Source organism: Ursus arctos, chromosome X (genome assembly GCF_023065955.2).
Source record: "Ursus arctos isolate Adak ecotype North America chromosome X, UrsArc2.0, whole genome shotgun sequence".
NCBI classification, from domain to species: domain Eukaryota; kingdom Metazoa; phylum Chordata; class Mammalia; order Carnivora; family Ursidae; genus Ursus; species Ursus arctos.
The window spans coordinates 25,894,902-25,914,823 of NC_079873.1; the positions used below are offsets into that span (position 1 = coordinate 25,894,902).

The 19,922-nt window shown below is 42.1% G+C and overlaps 1 protein-coding gene and 1 pseudogene across 18 annotated transcripts in view; one reads left to right on the forward strand and one right to left on the reverse strand.

The window, feature by feature from the left end:
• Positions 1 to 19,922, reverse strand: part of DMD (dystrophin) — a 2,358,181-nt gene that overhangs the window by 191,958 nt on the left and 2,146,301 nt on the right. For all 18 annotated transcript variants that reach the window (XM_057310259.1, XM_057309646.1, XM_048213297.2 and 15 more), the window contains one exon: positions 12,924 to 12,984. In XM_057310259.1, coding sequence (XP_057166242.1) covers positions 12,924 to 12,984 — 61 coding nt within the window. The remainder of the gene's footprint in view (positions 1 to 12,923; positions 12,985 to 19,922) is intronic.
• LOC113265790 (40S ribosomal protein S15a-like) lies at positions 16,405 to 18,173 on the forward strand (annotated as a pseudogene).

Below are 19,922 nucleotides of genomic sequence, written 5' to 3' on the forward strand. Positions count from 1 at the left end.
TTTCCTTTCCCACTGGATGCCTCTATGGCTCTGCCTCAACGTCTCTCTTAGACTCTATGCACGTACCTCATCCCAACTTCTTTCAAATTCTTGTAATATTAAGACATAGGCTTATGTGCCCTCACGGAACAACCTCAGCTTCTGAAGGGACCCTGTGCATTTTGATAGGAATAGGATTTGAAGGCATTTTCCTAAGATAGCCTCCTAACAGTTTTGGCAACAGGAGCTACTAAAGGAATACATTCACTTAAAAATACTTTCTCTAAAACAGTGACTTTCAAAGATTTATGGTTTATAGCGCACTTCCATGAGGCAACCAACTCCATCAAGCATTTCTCTCTGCTTTCCACCAACAAAAATACAGAAAATGAATGAGCTGATGGCTAAAACTGCCTTCAAAATATAATCTAATCAACTAATGCCAGTGAGATTACCTGGAATACAAACATTATATAGAATGCCTTTCATCTGCTATTATCTCTTCCTTTATGAGAATAGTTATTAGGATCATGGCTCTGTTCCCCCAGATGTGCTTATTTTTCCTCAAAATCAAAACAAACTATCCAGTATTTATTCTCATTTTTTCTGTGTGAGATAATTAATTCCTAAGGGTGGTGCAAAGATGCATAAGGGCACAAGCACTGTCAAGGAGTTTAAAGCTTAACTGGGGAGAAGAGGGATCTGAAAAGTACCAAAAACACTTCAAGAGTTAAACAGTAAAGATGACTTAGGGACTATCTTTAAGATCTAGTCTAAGGTAACTTCAAAAAAATTGAATGTCATTTATATAAATTTCTTTTTTAAAATTTTTGAAGGCTTTTATTTATTTGAGAGAGAGAGACAGAGAGAAAGCGTGCACATGAGAGCAGGGAGAGGAGCAGAGGGAGACAGACAAGTAGATTCCATGATGAGTACAGAGCCCGATGTGGGGCTCAATCTTACGACCCTGAGATCATGACCTGAATTGAAATCAAGAGTTGGACGCTCAACCAACTGAGCCACCCAGGTGCCCCTATATAATTTTCAATATAGAATTTTAAAAATATTTATAACACTTTAAAAAATTTATAAGTTACAAAAAAAAAACCCCAACACAAAACACAGTTATAGCCCTCACTAGTTTTGACCCTGGCCTTTTCTTAGACTTGTGATTTCTGAGAACTGGGGACAACACAGTAAGGGGAAATATTTGGGTCCACTCATTCTACTTTTCTTTCCTTTCTCTCTCTGCAAAGGCAATTTGTAAATTAAAATAAGTATATATTGTGTAGGTATAAAGCATTGAATTTCAAATCGGACTCACATAAATCATATTCTTATCTAGTACCGATCTTCACTAATGAGTTGAAGGACCATAACAGACACACTAGGCATAGATAAAACATTCTTCCTCTGGAGGAACCTGAAATCATCAGGCACACGTTTCCAAAATAGCCCTGGTCTTTCACATTATGATATGTTCTGGTTTCATGTTAACAGAAGAGTCTTCAAAAAATTTATGCAGGAACAGTGACAATGAGAGGAAGCCAGTTCAGTCTCCAAAGGCTTCCATTTGATAATGTGTTAATGGCAAAAATAGGAAAATGCTCCTGTGACTGTGCCTCATTTTCCATCTAGTCATCACTCATAAATCCATACATTCCGGGTTTATTTACAATACGTACAATAGCCAGACCAGGTATATCCTGCTAAAAACATCGTATATGTAGGACTTTCAGGTATCCTGCTGGTTCAAATGCCATTAATGAGATTAACAAGGAGGTCTGGGAGGTCAGTAGCATGTTCATAAGGTGGTCTGTTGAAGTCGTTCAGACCCCCTCACAATACCCAGGGAATGAGTCCCAGGCCTTTTTATACCCTTTCCTTCCTTCCCCTCCTCTGCCCCTTGCCCCTCCTCCTTTCCTCTCTTGCTCTCACTCTTCTCCCTCTAGCCATAAAGATATTTACACTTTGAACTTTTGCTTATACCTACAATGCTTGGCCCTTTCGATCTAGAGTTCATTCTTTTTTGGTGGTTTTTTTTTTTTTTTTTGCAAGAAAGTTCCTGTAGTACTGATAGAAGTAAGAGTGAGGAAGAAGCATTAACCTGGCCTTGTATCTGATAAAGAACTTCTATTTCTGGATTCATACAGGTGACTATATATTCAGACAGAGGTTATTCTTAATCTACAGGACATCTAAGTTATTCTTTATCTTTGAAAATGTATTAATTGCCCCCACTGGTTTGGTGATTTTAAGTCATTATAGGAGAAAGTGTACGAGATGCTTCTTTCCCACCATGTAGTTATGATAATAAAAACCCCAGAGATATCACTCCACAATAAGGCGAGATCTTCTACATGGGCTGACCCAATGCTCAATGCCTGGGGAAGCCATAACTTATGGCCAGAGGCCATATGTGTTTGCCTTGTAAGGCGAGAACCATAGGCCTAGTATTTCTGGGAAAGATGAGACTTCCTTTGTTGCTGGAAGGAGGGGATGGTGTCAAATTGAAGGAGGTGCTCTACTGTTGAAAAGGCTCCTGAAGAGCTATTTATTCTAGTCCACCTGAGTTGACCATATCCTAACCTCTGAAAAGTCTTAGAATTGGGAGTATGAGGAGAAACACATTCCATGGCATCTATCAGGTTACTGTTTTGGCCATACCCTCATGTTAGTGAAGCCCTGATAGAGGCAGCAGGATGTGACTCAGAAATTCTTGGCTTTCTCAGCTTCCATGGAGGTAGGATCAAGGTGGAGCATGTATGGGCTTCATTTTAGTTCTTCTTGCCCTTAATTGCCAAAAGTAGCAAAGGGAAAATAGGTCTCTGCAAGAGCATAGTGGAAGAAGCTGATTGGGCAGGTAAGCCAAGGAAAAACCACCAGCAATGCAGGGAAGGTCTACAGAGGAGCGCAAGTGATGCCCAAGATGGCAGCCAGATAGTGCCGGACTGGCCACACTCGGTTACGCTAGGGGCCAGTTCTTAACCAACAATACTAGGAAGCTGAAACAGCTGGGAGCCACAAGTGAGATGTTCATGTTTACTATTATTTTTAAAATCTCAATTCTCTACCCCTTTATTCAATGTTTTTTTCTCCTAACCTTCAACAGCCCTACCACTAAATATGTCTCCACTTGCATCCTTGTGTGTCCCACTAAGCTGGCCTCTGCCCTCAGGAGCCAGCAACCACCTCCTCCCAACTTTACCGTACCCAGGCAGGGAGCTTCGTGCAACTCTGATCCTCTGGAGCATGCATGTGGGCAGTGAGGCTAAGGACTATGGGAGTCCTAGTCTGGGGGGAAGCTGGGGGAAAGCCAGCTGATGTCACAGGGTTGGTGGGAAAGGTACAAAGCCGTGTCATTATTAGTGTGACTTAAGCCACCAACCTGAGTCTCAGCTATGTCCTCTTTACTGGATAATAATTGACGGTCTCATCTTCATAAATGGGGAAGATACAGCTAGTCTATCACTTAACACTTAGTAGGCACACATTGAACTCTGCTTTTTTTTTTTAAAAGACATATTTATTTATTTTACAGGGGGAGAGAGTGTGTGTGTGAGCAGGCAGGGGGGCAGAGGGAGAGGAGAGAGATTATCTCAAGCAGACTCCTCAATGAGCGCGGAGCCCGATGCGGGGCTCAATCCCAAGACCATGAGATCATGACCTGAGCCGAAATCAAGAGTTGGACATTCAACCGACTGAGCCATGCAGGTGCCCCTACACTTTGCTTTTCATCCTGTCTAGATTATATGGACTGTAACTTCATAGAAAGCTCAAGTCCAAGGGAAAGTGACCAAACCTAAAGGAAACTAACACAAAATTCCTTCTAAAACAACAGAGAAGCAATTTAAAAATTACTCTTTTGCCCTGATATCTGACATGCAATGGCTTTGGGGACCAAGATGGATGTGGATAAGCTGAGAAAGAAAAACAGAAAAAGCAATTGAAAATTTCAGAAGGAGCAGGAAAGCTTCTCCGTTTCAAACACCTGGGAGTTAATGACAACACAAAAGACGTGATCATTTGCTCAATGCTGACAGTGGACCGAGCCCCATATAGGACCTGTTCTGAGGGGCTTTCCAGACTGCTGAAAGCAGAGAGTTTTTCTCTCTTGTACAGGGGTTTTAAAATTTTGCAATGTGACAGCACTGATTTATACAGTGTGCTCAATTTATTTTTTTAAAAAGAAGAAATTGTATGTGTGTGTGCACATGAATGTTCTCCCAGAAAGAATTCTTTCTCCTACGCACTGTTCCACTCCCAAGCTTCCCAGGTCCCCACCTCACCCCCCCCCCCAATCCCCTGGAATGAAGAAGGGGAAGAGTGAATGGGATTTGGAGTTTTCCCGCTGAGAAAGGGACATTTTCTGCAACCAGGTCAGTGTTCAAAGGGCTAATGCTCTAAGGGAATTATCCAAAGGGGAGAGGCAGTTCAAGGTTATTAAGTTATTTTCAAATGTTGTCTCGGCTGCTGTTGACCTTTGTGAAGGCAACAGGATGCTGCTTCCCAGGGGGACAGGATAAGAAGCAATTAGTGAAGCCTAGGAGAGGCTCAGGAATGTTTGGGAATTCACACATACCCCAAATTATGTGGGAACTCCAAAAATGAAAATAAACTCATTTGATCAAGGACATATTTGCGTCCTAGAAAATATTCTAAACATGTAGCTAATCCTGGATGTATCTGTGGAAGTGTTTTCCTACAATCCAACACTCAGTATTTAGTAGATGTCAATGAGACTTCAACTCACTTTCAGAGAAGGAAAGCTAATTAATAGCCCGTATGTGCCAGGAAGTAGAATGGGTGTGAGGTTAAGCAAATTGTTCAAATAACAGAGGCAGAGTATGATAAAGCTGGGCTTCCAACACAGACTTATCTGACGTGACAGCCTGTGTTTTTTTCTACCATGTGATTATGGAAGAAAGGTGTGTTTAAGAATGTTAGTGAAAGAAAAGGAAGGAATAGCTGGAATGATTTACTTCTTTGGAGGAAACAGACCTAGATATATTTTATGCATACTCTCATATTCGTGAACGTGCCACGAGTGAGGCAGGGGACACCTATGCGGTATATTTGTGCTATGATAGAGTTTCTGGCCTGTATTCAACACTCTATTTTAGTTGCCACATATATATGTCTCTGTATCTGTGCTGCCAACTTTAAGCATTACCCATAACATACAGCGTGTTACAGAAATCTTCTTTAAAATAAAAGCTTATCAATGCTATTCTCTTAAGATTCAGTGGCCACTAAATCCCAGCCCAAAAATTAGTTCCTGTATACAAATGCTTAGTGAACACAGTGGTTGATCAATTTAAAGCTCTACTGACCACTAGAAAACCAAGAGTAGGAGAAAAAAAAAGCAACCAAAAACCCAGTTCTATCAAAACAAAGGAAGCCAGAACTCACAGTGATCTTAGGCATTAGCTAGTTCTGCTTCCTTATTGTTGATGGGGAGGCTCAGTCCCAGATGGACTCAGTTATAACCCAGATCATATTGCTGGATAAACACAGAACAGAATCGAGATCTCAGGATTTGGTATATACCATTCAACTCCCATGCCAAGGATTTTCTAGGTACCGGCTGTAGGAGACATGATTAACTCTGTAAAAGACTCAGCGTGCTTTCTATTACTGAAGTTGATGTCTAGAGGATACAGGAGACCCATTCAGGCGGGACGTCTAAATTGATACCAAGACGCTAGAAGATTTTCTGAAGGTAAAAGTCGTCAGCAAAGTGTGAGGCATGCGGAATTACAGGTGTGCGTGCCTTCCTTCATTCGGATGTCTACCGAGCACACGCTATGTCGGGGAGGCTCTGTGCGAGAGCAGAGACAGAGCGCCTATCCTCATGGAGTCTGTTATTTCAGTCAATGTTATAAGTTACAGCTTACAAAACTTTAATATGAAGAGGGCTGCGAGATTGTTTTAGCAACCTTTGAGATGTGGAAGATACCAACATTTTCATCTACCCACACGGTCTACAAAACCAAAGGCCAGACTCGGCACTCCACAGCCCAGTGGTATCACACTGAATCTCTTCCAGTGAACATCTTAAACTGAGTTGTTTTCATGATTATATCATCAATTATTCATTACTGACTATTCCTTCATTGTGGTTCCAGAGCTTAATGAGACGTGGCTAATGCGACCTTTGGAACCCTCAAACTGTGGAGGACAAAGCCCGGCAGAGAAGACTGACCTCTGGGTTATCTTTGTGTACTAAACCCTTTTGAAAAGTCAGAGCACCAGGCTTTTGGCAGCGATTTCACAAATTTAATTACCCACAGATATTCACCAGTATCCTCAAAGATTGACAGCTGAAATTAGACAGCTGATTCTGTTACATCCACTCCCTATTATCAATGGTGCTAAACAGTGAAGTGAAAAAAAGGTTTAATATTGTTTGTCCTTTATCCTGAGAAGATTGATGGTGCAGTAAGAATTCTCAAGGGTGATCTGAAGATCCATTTTAATTCCTCCAGAAAACTGTTAAGAACCATTTTTATTTCCAAGTCAATATTCATAAAATCAGAGAATCTCAGGGCTGGAAATGACATGAGGTATCATGTGATTCAGCTGCTTTAGATGATGGATGGAGAAACTGAGGCCCAGAGACTGGAAGTGATTCACCTGTGGTCAAATAGCTAGTTGAGGGGCACCTGGCTGGCTCAGCTGGTAGAGCACATGACTCTTGATCTCAGGGTTGTGAGTTCAAGCCCACGTTGGGTGTAGACATTACTTAAATAAATAAAACTTAAAAAAATAGCTGGTTGATAGCAAGGCTGAAATTAGACTTCAAGTCTTCGGATGCCTGCTCTATCTACTCGTTTCATAGAGCGTCTACCTCTGCCAATCTTAACCAGGGTTTAAACTGAATGCCAGAAGATCAGTATCATTCCTAGAACAGTGAGATATCACAAATGAGAACTAGGGGAATATATTCTAAGCTGGATATCATAATCCAGTGTTCTTTATAATAAGAGCCCATCTCATTCTCAGAAAATATATCCACTGCAAACCAGCCAACACAGATACTTAGCCCAGTGGTTGCTGTTAAACCTGAGACATAGCTAACTGCTCCTTCCTCTCTCCATAAATACAGGGACTGCGATAGTGAGTGATAATTCAAAGGAACAAATAAACTCACCCAAACTTGAATCAGAGCAACTCCTGGCACAATAGGGAGCAGGAGCAAGAACGAGGGCAAGATATGCTTTAAATGGGGGGGGGAGGTGGATTTGGAATCTGGAAAAGCGCCCAGAAAGTAGCCATCAAGCACTATGGTACAGAGGAACGTGGTGTCAAAACTCAGATGCTCCTGGAGTTAGGGAGCATGGGCCCTTACAGTTAGAGCAAGACTCATCAGTTTAACTGAGAATAGACCAACAGGATGGAAGAAGACACAAACACCAGAAGGCATGTCTAGGCAGATGGCCACAATTCCATGTGGAATGTCGAATACTGGTACCAGGCAAGCCATAGAAGACGGGAGCGTCAGGACCTCAACCAGCCATTCTGGCAGCAGACACCATCACAGTGATAAGAAATGTTGCCTGGAGCGACTGCTGGCTTCAGTCAAGGAGGTGTTCTATTGCATTTGGCTAAGCCGGAATCACCAGAGAGTGGTGAGCAGCTCCCACGCAGTAGGTGGCTGCGGAAACATGTCTGAGTTTGAGGGCGGAGAGAAGGGCATATCAAGGTCATACGTAGACCCCATCCCAAATTAGCCGCAGGAAAAGAGAGACGCTCCTGTAGACCTGAGCCGCTTCCTGAGCATGGTACGTAAGAAAGAGCTGAACAGTTAGCGTGTTCCCCGGAACCCCATTTGTCGCTCTCCTGTGAAGTGCTTCAGAGCTATTGAGACAGGGGACCTGCTGCAGTGCCTTCCTGGTGATCGAGTCAGCAGGTTTACTACTGGGTTTCACTAGTGAATGCCTCCTGGGTTTTCAGCAACGGCGGCGTCTTTGAAAGAGGAAAGGACCAGCTTGTCTGAAACCCAAAGCCTTTCTAGGGGCCAGCTGGCAGAAACAGAAGGTCAAACACTTCAGCCGCTATTACAGAAAAGTAGCAGCAAATCAACCTCCAGCCAGAACTAATATAGGCAGACCAAGCTATGACCTCGATTGGTTTCTCCATCTCTCACCAATGGGAGATGGCGAATAGCGTTTACTTTCTTCACGAGCGAGCTGAGACTACAGACAATGCTAACAAATTTAATAACCAGTACTTGGGCCGTCCCAGTCACGACATCCCAAGGAAGATGTAACAGAACTGGAAGAGATCCAGGGAAAAGCAGCTAAGATGATCAAGGGGAATACTTCTCTTTCATTCAAGGACGGATTAAGAACCTAAAACGGATTAGAACTTCTCAGCCTGGGAAGATGAAAATGAAAAAGGGTTATAAGGGGATGTGAGATTAAAGTCTACTTTGGGGGGGTGCCTGGGTGGCTCAGTCGTTAAGCGTCTGCCTTCGGCTCAGGGCGTGATCCCAGGGTCCTGGGATCGAGCCCCGCATTGGGCTCCTCTGCTGGGAGCCTGCTTCTTCCTCTCCCACTCCCCCTGCTTGTGTTCCCTCTCTCGCTGGCTGTCTCTCTCTCTGTCAAATAAATAAATAAATAAAATCTTTAAAAAAAAAAGTCTACTTTGGGTAAATACCATTGTAGTCACTGGATTCGGCAGCACTTAATGGGGGCCATCCCTTGAGGTTCGAAACTGTGCAGTGAAGAGAAACTGCAACATCCCTTTATTTCTTCACACAGAAAGCAGCACATTCGTGGAACTCATTCTTCCGAAGACAAGGTCGAAGAGGGGAATGGAGAAAGTAAGAAAGTGCTGGAAAAACTCAACGCCAACTGATTTATGATGGATTATGAAGAAATGGTCAGGATGCATCCTGATTTTTTAAAATGACAATTACTAGGTTAACTGACAAGCAGCCACGGGTGTCTGCATCTGGGACAGAGTTCCGGGCTAGTCGCCCTGCTGGTCTGACCCAGTGTGCTATTTCTTATGCTCTTATTATGTCATCTATGCAGGAACATACTGCATGTAACTTTGGGATTCCTAAATTCTTTTGACGGTCCAGAACACAGAAGAATAATTTTCTAACTCATTAAGAAAGCAAGAGAGTCCCAGCTCTTGGCTCCATTCGGTTTACCCATATGGGAGTATGCAACATAAAAAGGTGAAAGAAATCCTAACAGAATGCAGCAGCTGGTTAAAGGCTATTATATTGAAATTTTCATGAGTTTGACAGTAGGCCAAAAAACTACAAAATGGCAGAGAGTGGAAAAGGCAGTTGTAACAGGTTGAACATTGTTGGTGATTATTTTTTCAGGGGCAATGAAAGCTGTAATCAAATAACCTGAAAGAGATGCTGGCAGGAATAAGAGAGCCCCAAGGGAGAGAGAATATGAAAACTGTAACAATGATGAATGCTATGGACTAATAAACTAGACAAACATGTAGTTTGAAGTATCAGAATCAAGATTCTTAGCATCATATGAAAAGCTGGTGTCAGGATGCAGGCATAAACACTGTCTGATTGGCAAGCTAGAGCAGAAGACGCTGGTAGTGACTTATAACCTCAAGCACGAGTGCACACAGCTAACTTGAACGGGATTACTGGTGCAGAAACCTCTGCTTGTTTAGGTGATCAGTTTATCCCACTGCTGAAAACGAAAAATTATTAAATATTAAAAAAAAAGATCCAGAGGGGGCGCCTGGGTGGCACAGGCAGTTAAGTGTCCGACTCTTGGTTTCAGCTCAGGTCTGATCTCAGGGTCATGAGATCGAGCCCTGCGTCAGTCTCTGTGCTCAGTGTGGAGTTGGCTTGGGTTTCTCTCTCCCTCTCCCTCTGCCCCTCCCTGCCCGCGCAAGCATGCACGCGCATGGTCTCTCTAAAATAAACGAATAAATCTTAAAAAAAAAAACAAAACCCAGAGAAGACATCTGGCTTTGTGCCTGGAAATGTGTGCTTAAAACTCTTGAAAGCAAGTTGAGACAAGGTAACAAAGAGGAAGGACAAGGTGGGGACTGGTTGAAGTAATGTCATTATAAACTTTTTAGTATTGTTATTTGTGGATAATAAGGCATCTCGAATTACAAATGGCACTAGCCAGTGCATGAAGTCCACTGAACCTTGTACATCAAAGTAATTTGCTATGAAAAGAATCTTTCAGACAACAGTAATGTGTAATAATAAATCACAAATGGCATTAGTCGTCTGTTTGTTGACAATGTATATTTTTTGAACATGTATTCTCCCTACCCTAGCTTAGCATTTTAGACGCATATCTGAGAAATTCTCTAATCTCTAATTTCAAATAGATTATAATTTTTAGAGATAAGTGATCTCCAGAAAGTTTCAGAGGTATTTTTGAGAAGTTATGTAATCCCTCATTCCTAGAAACTGGTCACTTCAGAGGGTTTGAGGTCTCCAGACTCCCCTTTCTACTGATTTTCTGTCTATTGCTCTATCTCTTTTACCAGTAAATCAGGCAGAATGATAGTCCTAAATTAAACATCAAGATCTGAACTCTTTAAATAGGTACTTGGAGAAACTGGAGTGGGTTGAGAGAGCATATCTGCAGCTAATTAAACAGTGGAAAAAGAATTCCTATGATTTTTTAAAATAAGAATTTATATTACATTAATAATTACAATAAAGAATTTAAACAATATAGATAAACTTCTTGAAGAAAAGCTGAGATCTTAAGTCTTTGGATTTGGACAAGACCATTTAATGAGTCACACTCATTGATTCTTAGAGCTACAGAGCCCTTAGATATCACCAACTCCAACTTCTTATTTTATGAATGAGACACTAAACTCTGCACAGGTTAAGTGACTCGCCCAAGGCCACACAATCAACTCACGACAGAGCCAGGACCAGAACTCAAGTTTTCTTGTTTCCCTATCTGTGCCCTTATCAACACGGCCACCGTGATCATCTTCAAGTCAGTGAAGGAGCACTGGACAGACAGGGGGACAAAGAGAGGGTAGCTGCTCTCTGATTGCACCAAGAAGCAGCAAGAGACTAGTTATGGGGGTGATGGGGGGGAATTACAGGTTTTCTTTAATTTGTTCTTTTTATTTTTGGACTGAATTCATGTTCATTGCCACCCGGCCATGATCTGGGATCTTTTGTAGTGGGTGCAACATCAGGGAGAAGATAAATATTTAGGGAAAGAACATTGGCAGGGGCTGGGGGTGGAGGGAATGCTAGGAGTCCCTGTGAGATATTTAATAAGCCCCAAACAGGAATAATCTGGAGAATAATGGCTTGAAGATGTTTTGGGTTTTCAGGTAGCCCTCCAATCTTGGCTGCAAAAGAAGGGTCTTTGTCTAGTAAAGACCATCTCTTCATCTATCAGAACGGAATTGGATAAAGTGAGAGCTTTATAAACAGGTTGAAGAAGTAGCAGGTCCCAAACATCTTAGAGATGAAAATTTGTGATGACGAAGACACTGGAGATGACTGGGAGGAGCTTGAATTAGGTGTTCCACAAAACATACAGTGGATGTAAAGCCAGACAGCATGTGTCTAAATCAGTTTATCATTTAATAACACAGGTGACTTAAAATATGTATTAAAATACGTAGAGTGACTGAATTAATAATTATACAGAATAAAAACACTACAATACAATTTAAAAAGAAGAAAAATAAAAAGCAGGATTGAAGCAAATTGAAGGAGAATGTTTAAAGGTAAGAGATACCTTGTCTGGAAAAATTTAATAAGACACAGCTTTCCTAAAGGATGTGTTTCTCCTTGAAGAGCCCAAAGAGTTCCCTCACCCTCATTCTTCTGGGTTAACACAATCGAGGCACACAATCTAATTTCTGGAGGACTGTGGTAATGAAGATCTAGGATTGCTGATATTGCTTTAGACCTGAATTATGAAGAATTGATGGGCAGCGGAAGAACAGAAAGTGACCCAATAAAATGTGGGAGGCTGAAACAATGGGAACACATGAAGTATTTTTAGTCAGACTCGTGGTGGAAGCAGGTTCAAAGACTTTAGTTCGTACTGAAGATTATTTCATGAAGCCGACGAAATTAAATTGTTGGGACACTGGATTCAAAGTGAAATTGAAGTTGAGCTCTATTGCACAATCAGTGGGAAACTGTTAAGGTATCATCATGACTCCATATCCTCCCTCCTCTCCCTTCCATGTTGACCCGATGTATCATAATTTGTATTTCGTGCAGCATCCTGCGGAAGGTGCTTCTAAGCACCTGTATTCCTTTGACTGACATAAATGGCCCCAGAAAACAGTATCATTCTGTTGTCGTTATGTGTAAAATGCTGAGTGCTACGTATCGAGAATGAACACCTCAGCTCCACACATCCGGGCCTGCCGCTGACTGCCTTTTAGGTACATAGACTATTTATTCACCTAAAACACTTTGTGTACATTGAGCTGCAGAAAGCATCCATCTTTGCTGAAAAGGAAACGTGGGCAAACCCCCAAATAAATGAAACCGTCCTTATAAATATTTACTCCCACTATCAATAATATTATCTGCAGCTTTTTGTTCGATTGTGGAAAATCCACACCACCCCCATCACAAAACCCAACATATATGCTGCATCAAATGGATTTTTCCTAAAGGCAGCTCCCTATCGCATCAGCACATTCTCAGTGGTAATTTCAGCATGAGTTGACTAGCCAAGCTTCCTTGGGGAATGGATCGAGCCCCACATCGGGCTCCCTGCTCATCGGAGAGCCTGCTTTTCCCTCTCCTGCTCCCCCTGCTTGAGCTCTCCCTTTTCTCTCTCTCTCTGTCAAATAAATTAGTAAAATCTTAAAAAAAAAAAAGAACTAGGTGTTGTAGGCCAGGTTAACACCACATTTCAGAAATACATTCATTTGTGAATGTGAAGATTAGCCACAATAAATGCTGCTTTAGGAACGAGACGCCTCGGACTTACTTGATATAGTAGGGCACTTTGTTTGGCGAGATGGCTCTCTCCCAGGGACCCTGGACAGAAGCTGAAAGAGAAAAAAAGGCAAGGAGGTCAAGTTCACCACAAACAGGAAAGACAACATTAATCTCCAGAATTACAATTTTACACTGATATTGGTCTGTTTGCTCAGTTGCCCATGAAGACAGGACGGATTAACCTGCTGTTCTGAAGTTTCTGTCCTAATCTAAGTGAAATTGAACTCATTCAGGCACAAAGATAAATGCTAAGGAAAAAAAAACCCAAACCCATTCCACCGCTAAACCTATAGAACAGATAAGAAACAGAATGAGTCGACTGACGGGTTTTCTCTTATGTGTCTCCATTGGGTGCTTTTCTTATAACACTTCCTGTTGCTGCTTCTCAATATCTTTTACTATTTGATTGACTGGGTTTTATTAGTTTAGCAGCTGAAACATCCCTGCGTGATAGAGTTACATTCTAAGTTACTGAAGCTAAAGGACTACACTCATCAGTCCGATATGTTTGTTTCAGTCTTTGTTTGCTTTAAACAGAATCCAGTCTCATCGGCCAATAATAGGTTTAATTGGCCCCACAAAATATCAGCTGACCAGCATGATCTTGTTGGAAAAAAACAACCAAAAGCGAGAGAATGGCACCTGATACCAGAGTATAGTAAAACTTTTGTGATGAGTGATGAATCCTATAGGTGAAATTAAATTTCACATACTGGGAATTTGTTTTATCACGACCATACTGTGTATTAGTCAAATCAGTCATCTTTAAATTGTGTTTTAAACGCTTAAATTGTCCGGGGTTTTTCCTTTCTCAGACATGAGCTCTAAAACACCTTTTATATACTGTTTAATCTGATGGGTTTTTCTTTCTTTAAGACAAAATAATCATGTTAGGATGCACGATACCATTTCTTCAACAATAAAATCTTCCTCCAGAAAAGAATTTTTACGAAACTGGAGTTTTAAGAGACAAAGAATATTATTGGAATAGAAATATAAGAACCGTGCTTATTAACGTCTAGCAATGTTATGCATCTGTCTATTCTTTCCCTGAATTTTCATCCTGCTTATAATTTGCAGCCCAGCTGATGCTGACCATTATTTCCTCCTATGAAAAGCTTCCTTCTAAATTAGTCTCACAGTAAATTCACTCCACAGTATATTGAGATGTAAGAAAACGTCAAAGCTAATATATCCTTGACTACACTGTATAATATGAAAGAACAGCTTCTAATAAAAGTTAACTTCACCCACTGCCAGACAATTTGAGGGTAATGAAACTACAGATTCTTTGTTTTATACAGAGTAATAGAGGGATCGAATCACCCAACCTTCAACCAGACACGCTGCTTTGTACCTTGGTGATGTGTCATTTAAAAGATAGAGGACATGGATTTGTATTTAGCTGCTAATTAGGCCTTTTCATTTTGGCAGACAGATTTTTAATATGGGGAAAAAGACATTTATCTGCTGTTTTTAAGTAGTCCCTCGCATTCGATGTTCTTCTAAGATTCCTACCCTCTCTGCCTTTCTCATTATCTGCCCTATTCTCCTTTTGTCTGTTTTTCTTCACTAGGACACAGCCCTCTCGTCCTGATAAGGCAATAAAGGAAGTGAGATCTGATTTAAGAACTTCGGCTGGACTCCCTGACATACCTGGGCAGAGTCAGATGTTGGAGACACCTAAAACCCAAGCCTTCTCTAGGAGGAAACAGTGTAGAGAGCCAGAAATCCTAGCTCCTGCCTGCTCAGCACACCTCCCTTCTTAAAACCATAGGATTGCAGAAGGAAGAAGAGAGTTTCCAAGAGCATCTGGTCCAGCTCTCACCGATTGTATTGCCAAGTCTATGAACCTGTAAACCAAGAAACAACTGCTATTCTTTCCTTAGAGGTGTCTGTGGGCTGAACCCCACCGTTTCTGTCATTATTCCTTTCCGGTTCTTTATCAGTTTAATGGTCCAGAAATCATTTCTGATTTGGAGGATGCTGGGGATATCCTCTGATAGCAGAAGAGTCCATTTGGATTTCCTATGATAGGCATCTGTCAGAGAGAAGTGTGCTTGGAGAGGTCTACTGGCGGCCTAGTTGGCTTAAGGGGGGAGGGCCTGCCTGAATGGAGCAAGCTTCAAGCAGAAACTCTAGCAAGAGACAGGGAAAGCCGGGGCGGGGGGGGACCCAGCCGAGCTAATGGCCACACCTACACTGAATGTCTACAGTTGACTCTGCATTGTTAAGCATTAAAAAGAAAAAAATCCAATAAAATGCCGGAGGAGTACTCAGAATATGCTTAAACTAAATAGTTGGAAAGATTTCAAAAGAATATTCTAAAAAATTCAAAGTTCTAGATCAACATGAAACTTCACGTGTTTATAACTGCAGGTCTCAAGTGTTAATTTTCCATACAGAATATATGAATTGTATATAAAAATTGTGGATTTCTTAGTTTTTAAAATCAGACAAGCCTTTTGTCCTTGTGTGTAGCTATCAAATGAATCCAATGGTGAAGTTCAGTGAATTTTTTGTGCTGGAAGGTGTTTGTTCCCTCTTTGACTCACAGTCTACAAACGCACCCACACAACTTAGGTTTCATCATTTGAAACCCTAACATTTTATACTAAAAAATGTCCTTGATGCAAAAAAAAAAAAAAAAAAAGGCAACTACCAACGGCCTTGTCCCATTCCCCCCCTCACCCCGCCCCATTACCACCACAAACACACTGGAACGACTTGCTTTGGAAATAACACTCAATCCAAGGAAGGTCCTATGTGATCAGATTTAGTGCTCCTTCTCAAGAGACTGTTAAAAGGTTGTCGGCAATTTCGCTTGGGCTGCCAGAGGATTCTGGGCTTGCATATATTCAAAAGTTGATCAAATATATGGTAACTCTTGTAAGTGTGTCCCAGAATTACCATTTCATTTCTTGTAGGGGTGCCGACACCAACAGCAGCTGTTTCTTATCTCGGTGTACCAGTGGAAGCTTGTCATCATTCACCAAGCTAGCTTGTGTAATAGACGCACACATCTTTTATGCCTGCTGTGCCCATTTTTAGTAGCCCATCAAGGGCAGATTTATTGGCAAATAGCTTTTATATGACACTATGCTGTCCTTTGGTATTTTCTTATACAGGTGTTTCTCTAACCGCTATGTGTAAATCCAATGCAGCTTCGTGATTCGGATCCTTGAGTGTAAAAATCATGCATTATCATACGGCACCAGCACCGGGGGGGGGGACTGTCTACTGAATTTAAACAGCAAACTGCACGCGGGTTTATTCATTCCCAATGAATAAACCCTCGCGTTACAGATGTGGTATGTTATTAAGAGCAAGAAAGGGGAGCAGTTCTACCTTCAAATGCTTTCCTTCCCTCTAGGTGACAGCATTAAATACTGTGCCCAAGGTGGTTTTGAAAATCTCAGAGGTCACACTATGTGGGCGAAGTTCTTATTTCAACCATTTTTTAATGCGCGATGAACAGGACGTGCCAAGCGATGCACCCTGGTGTTCAGCCATATTTTAATCGACATGGGGGCCTAACCAGAAAATTAAAAAGAATACTAATGGTATTAAAGCCGTGCCAAAAGAACACTCTGGAATTCAGACCCAAGTACATTCATTCATCTTTCTACTTTTCTTCTATTTGGTGGACTTGGTGTTTGATAATGTAGTTCAGTAAAAAAAAAAAAAAAACAACTGGGGGCAGGTTATAAAAATAAATAATATGGCATTCACTGGAGACTAAATTGAAACCTCGCTTATGGGGTTAATGAAGAGGCGTAGGGAGGATCACCAGCCACAGGCATTCGGCTTCTCGGAAGGCAGCCAATTCCAGTAATGGGTTTATGGGTAGATTCTAACAAGGAGATCGACTCTAGAGCAATGTTTTTCCATCTTTTTTTCCTGAACCCCCCCGAAGTCATCCTGCTAAGTATCTTTTTAGATAGTTTTTCCTGGTCTTCCTCCCCTCATCCCCAGTGAAATCTGGTATCACAGATACACTGTACATCTGTTGATGTACTGTGTATATCTATTTTTCACATAAAAAAAGTAAGATTTTTCATCCCCCAGGAACCAAATTTTGTCCCTATGGGGGCACTACTGTTCCCACTGAGAATGCCTGATCTAGAAGGGTGGTGAGGGGAGAAAGGAAAGCCTCTTCTGCTCCTGCAACGTGACCTCAAGTGTGACACTCATCATGACTCGTGAGGCATTATCATTTTCATTTTGCAGATGATCAAACAGTTAAGATCACATGGAATAGTGTGTCTGAGGTCCGAAGTCACTAAGTATTAGATCCTAATTTGGGTGTATTACTCAAGTCAGATGATTCAGGAACTGGAGAAAACAAACCTGCTCTGTGTCTAACTGTGAGCTCCACACTGTGTGCTCCCGAACGTAACCCTCCCAAACACCCAAGGGGGTCCCACTGTTCCGTTATCACACATGGAGAAAGTGAGGCTCAGAACAGGTCAGGCAAACAGCTCAGGTCATGGCAGCTAGCAAAGGGCACATCCAGGATTGTAACCAAGTCAAGTCTGTCTAGTCTCCGGGCTTTATTTTATTGTGTGTGGTACATAACAGGCAGTCTATAAATATTTGCCAAACAACTGAGTGAACAAGTTCATCTTGAAAAAGAATATAATGTCTTCTAGTCCAAGTTCTTTATGCTCTGATATCTAAATTTACCCTCTACATGATTTCCACCAAATGATTTCCCAGGGGCTGTTGGAACACCTGTACTGATCCTGGAAGGCCTCTTTTGTACTCCCCATAGCTTCAGTGATGATTAGAAAGAGCTTCCTTTGGCCTTCCTGTCCTCTTTCTGCCATCTTTGTGTGTCGCCATAGCGGTGCACACGAATGTCCTGGCAGATGCTCTCAAGAACATTAACAATGCTGAAGAGAGAGGCAAACGCCAGGTTCTTACTAGGCCGTGCTCCAGAGTCATCGCCCAGTTTCTCCCTGTGGTGATGCAGCATGGTTACACTGGTGAATCTGAAATCACTGATGATCACAGAGCTGGGAACATTGCTGTGAACCTCTGGGGCAGGTGAAACAAGTGTAGAGTGATCAGCCCCAGATCTGATGTACAACTCAAAGATGTAGTAAAATGCCAGAATAATCTATTCCCACCCCACCAGTTTGGTTTTATTGTACTGACAACCTCAGCCGGCATCATGGACCATGAAGAAGCAAGATGAAAACACACAGGAGGGAAAACCCTGGGATTCTTTTTCTAGGGATGTAATACATACGTGCAAATAAAATGCCTCAATGAAGGAAGGAAGGAAGGAAGGAAGGAAGGAAGGAAGGAAGGAAGGAAGGAAGAGATTCCTTTTATTCTGGTCAAAATCCACCTCCCTACCATCTGTCATCTCCATGATCGGTCCTATTCTAGCTGTCTAAATTCAATCATCTGATCAGTTGAAAGAAACTAATTTCCATAGAGCTGAGACCGATTTTCATCTGAAAGATGAAAACAGACCCTGGTTCCTCAACAAACAAAGCAATACCTAACATCAGCTCACTCATTATTGGATACACTTTTACAGAGCACCTACTATGCACTAGGCACTTGGCAAATACTGGCGCTAACGCAGCCAGTAAGACACAGTTCCTGCTACTTTGCATTTTCGTCTCTGAGGATATTCTTCAGTGAACACATCTAATATTCTAGGATTAAAATCCACCAACTGCTCTCTACTGAACATACGTTACGTGCTCAGCTCCGCACAAGGTATTTGCAGGCAGGGGTGGGGTAGGGTGGCGTGTGGTAGGGAAAGAGGCCTTGACATGTCCCATGCCCTCAGGACCTTCTTATTTAAATGAGATCAGGTTTTAAAAGAACATATATTCTAAAGGAAGTATACCAGTCAGAGTTCCGGCCAGAAACAGATGGCACATTCTTATCAGCTAAGTTGAGTAGAATTTAGTTAAAGGGTTGGTCAGAGAGGACTATGCAGGGTGTAGGGAAATCACTAGGGATAACATTAAGAACAAGGAACTATAAGCATCCCTGGGTCTGAGGGACAAGGACAGAGAGCCGTTACTGGAATAGAGTGGGGGAGGGAGGAGGGGGAAGGAGGAAGCTGGAGAAGGAAAGGGAAAGGAGGAGAGAGGGGGTGAGAGGGAGAGAGAGAAGAGAAAGAGGAAAAGGAGAGGATAATGGCCAGAGTTGTAGTAACCAGGAGAATGGAAGCCATCCTGGCTGTAATCCCCCAGAAGCAAATATGAAGACAAGGACGTGAGCTGAATTAGTTTGAGCTGTAATTCAAGGAAGCACTGGTACAGGAGCTGGAAGTAAGGCAAGGAAAGGAGCCAAGCTGATAAGGGATGCAGTGCTGCTTTGGGTACCTGGGGTGCACCGAGGTGAGGATTTAAGCACAGAAGACACTTCAGAGTTATCTCCCTCTACCACCTCTGTGGGGGTGAAGGAACTGGAGGGTTTATTTACTATTGCTTGAGGGCTACTCCTGGAGTATAGAGGGGTGGGGAAGGTCATTAATTCTCTGGCCAGAGAAAGCCTTGAAGGCCAAGTCACAGGTGTATGTAGCTGGAAACTGAGGTTTGGTGTGCCTGGGCATGGTGAATTCCAGAGCATCTATGGGGAAGGTCCTGACAACTTAGGCTACAGAAGATATGCACTAAGAATGACTGAAAAGAAGCGTGTAAGAAATCTGAGTTCCTGATGGTTATGTAGTCACCATTCCTATGTATCTGGATTGCTGTGGGAGAACCTTATACACCTCTACTTTGTGTAAGCCACTGTTAATTTGAGTTTTCTGTTACATGAGGTCAAACCTGCTTCTGACTGAATCACTCCCACCCATCCAGACCATCTATGGCCACTCACATCATTCCTGGCTCACATTTTCAATGGCTGAAGAGCATTCCATTAATGGCTGTACCATGATTTATTGAAGAAACACCCTCTTTGGGAAAATTGAGATTGTTTCCAGTTTTTCACTGTTGTAAGTCAGGCTGCAATG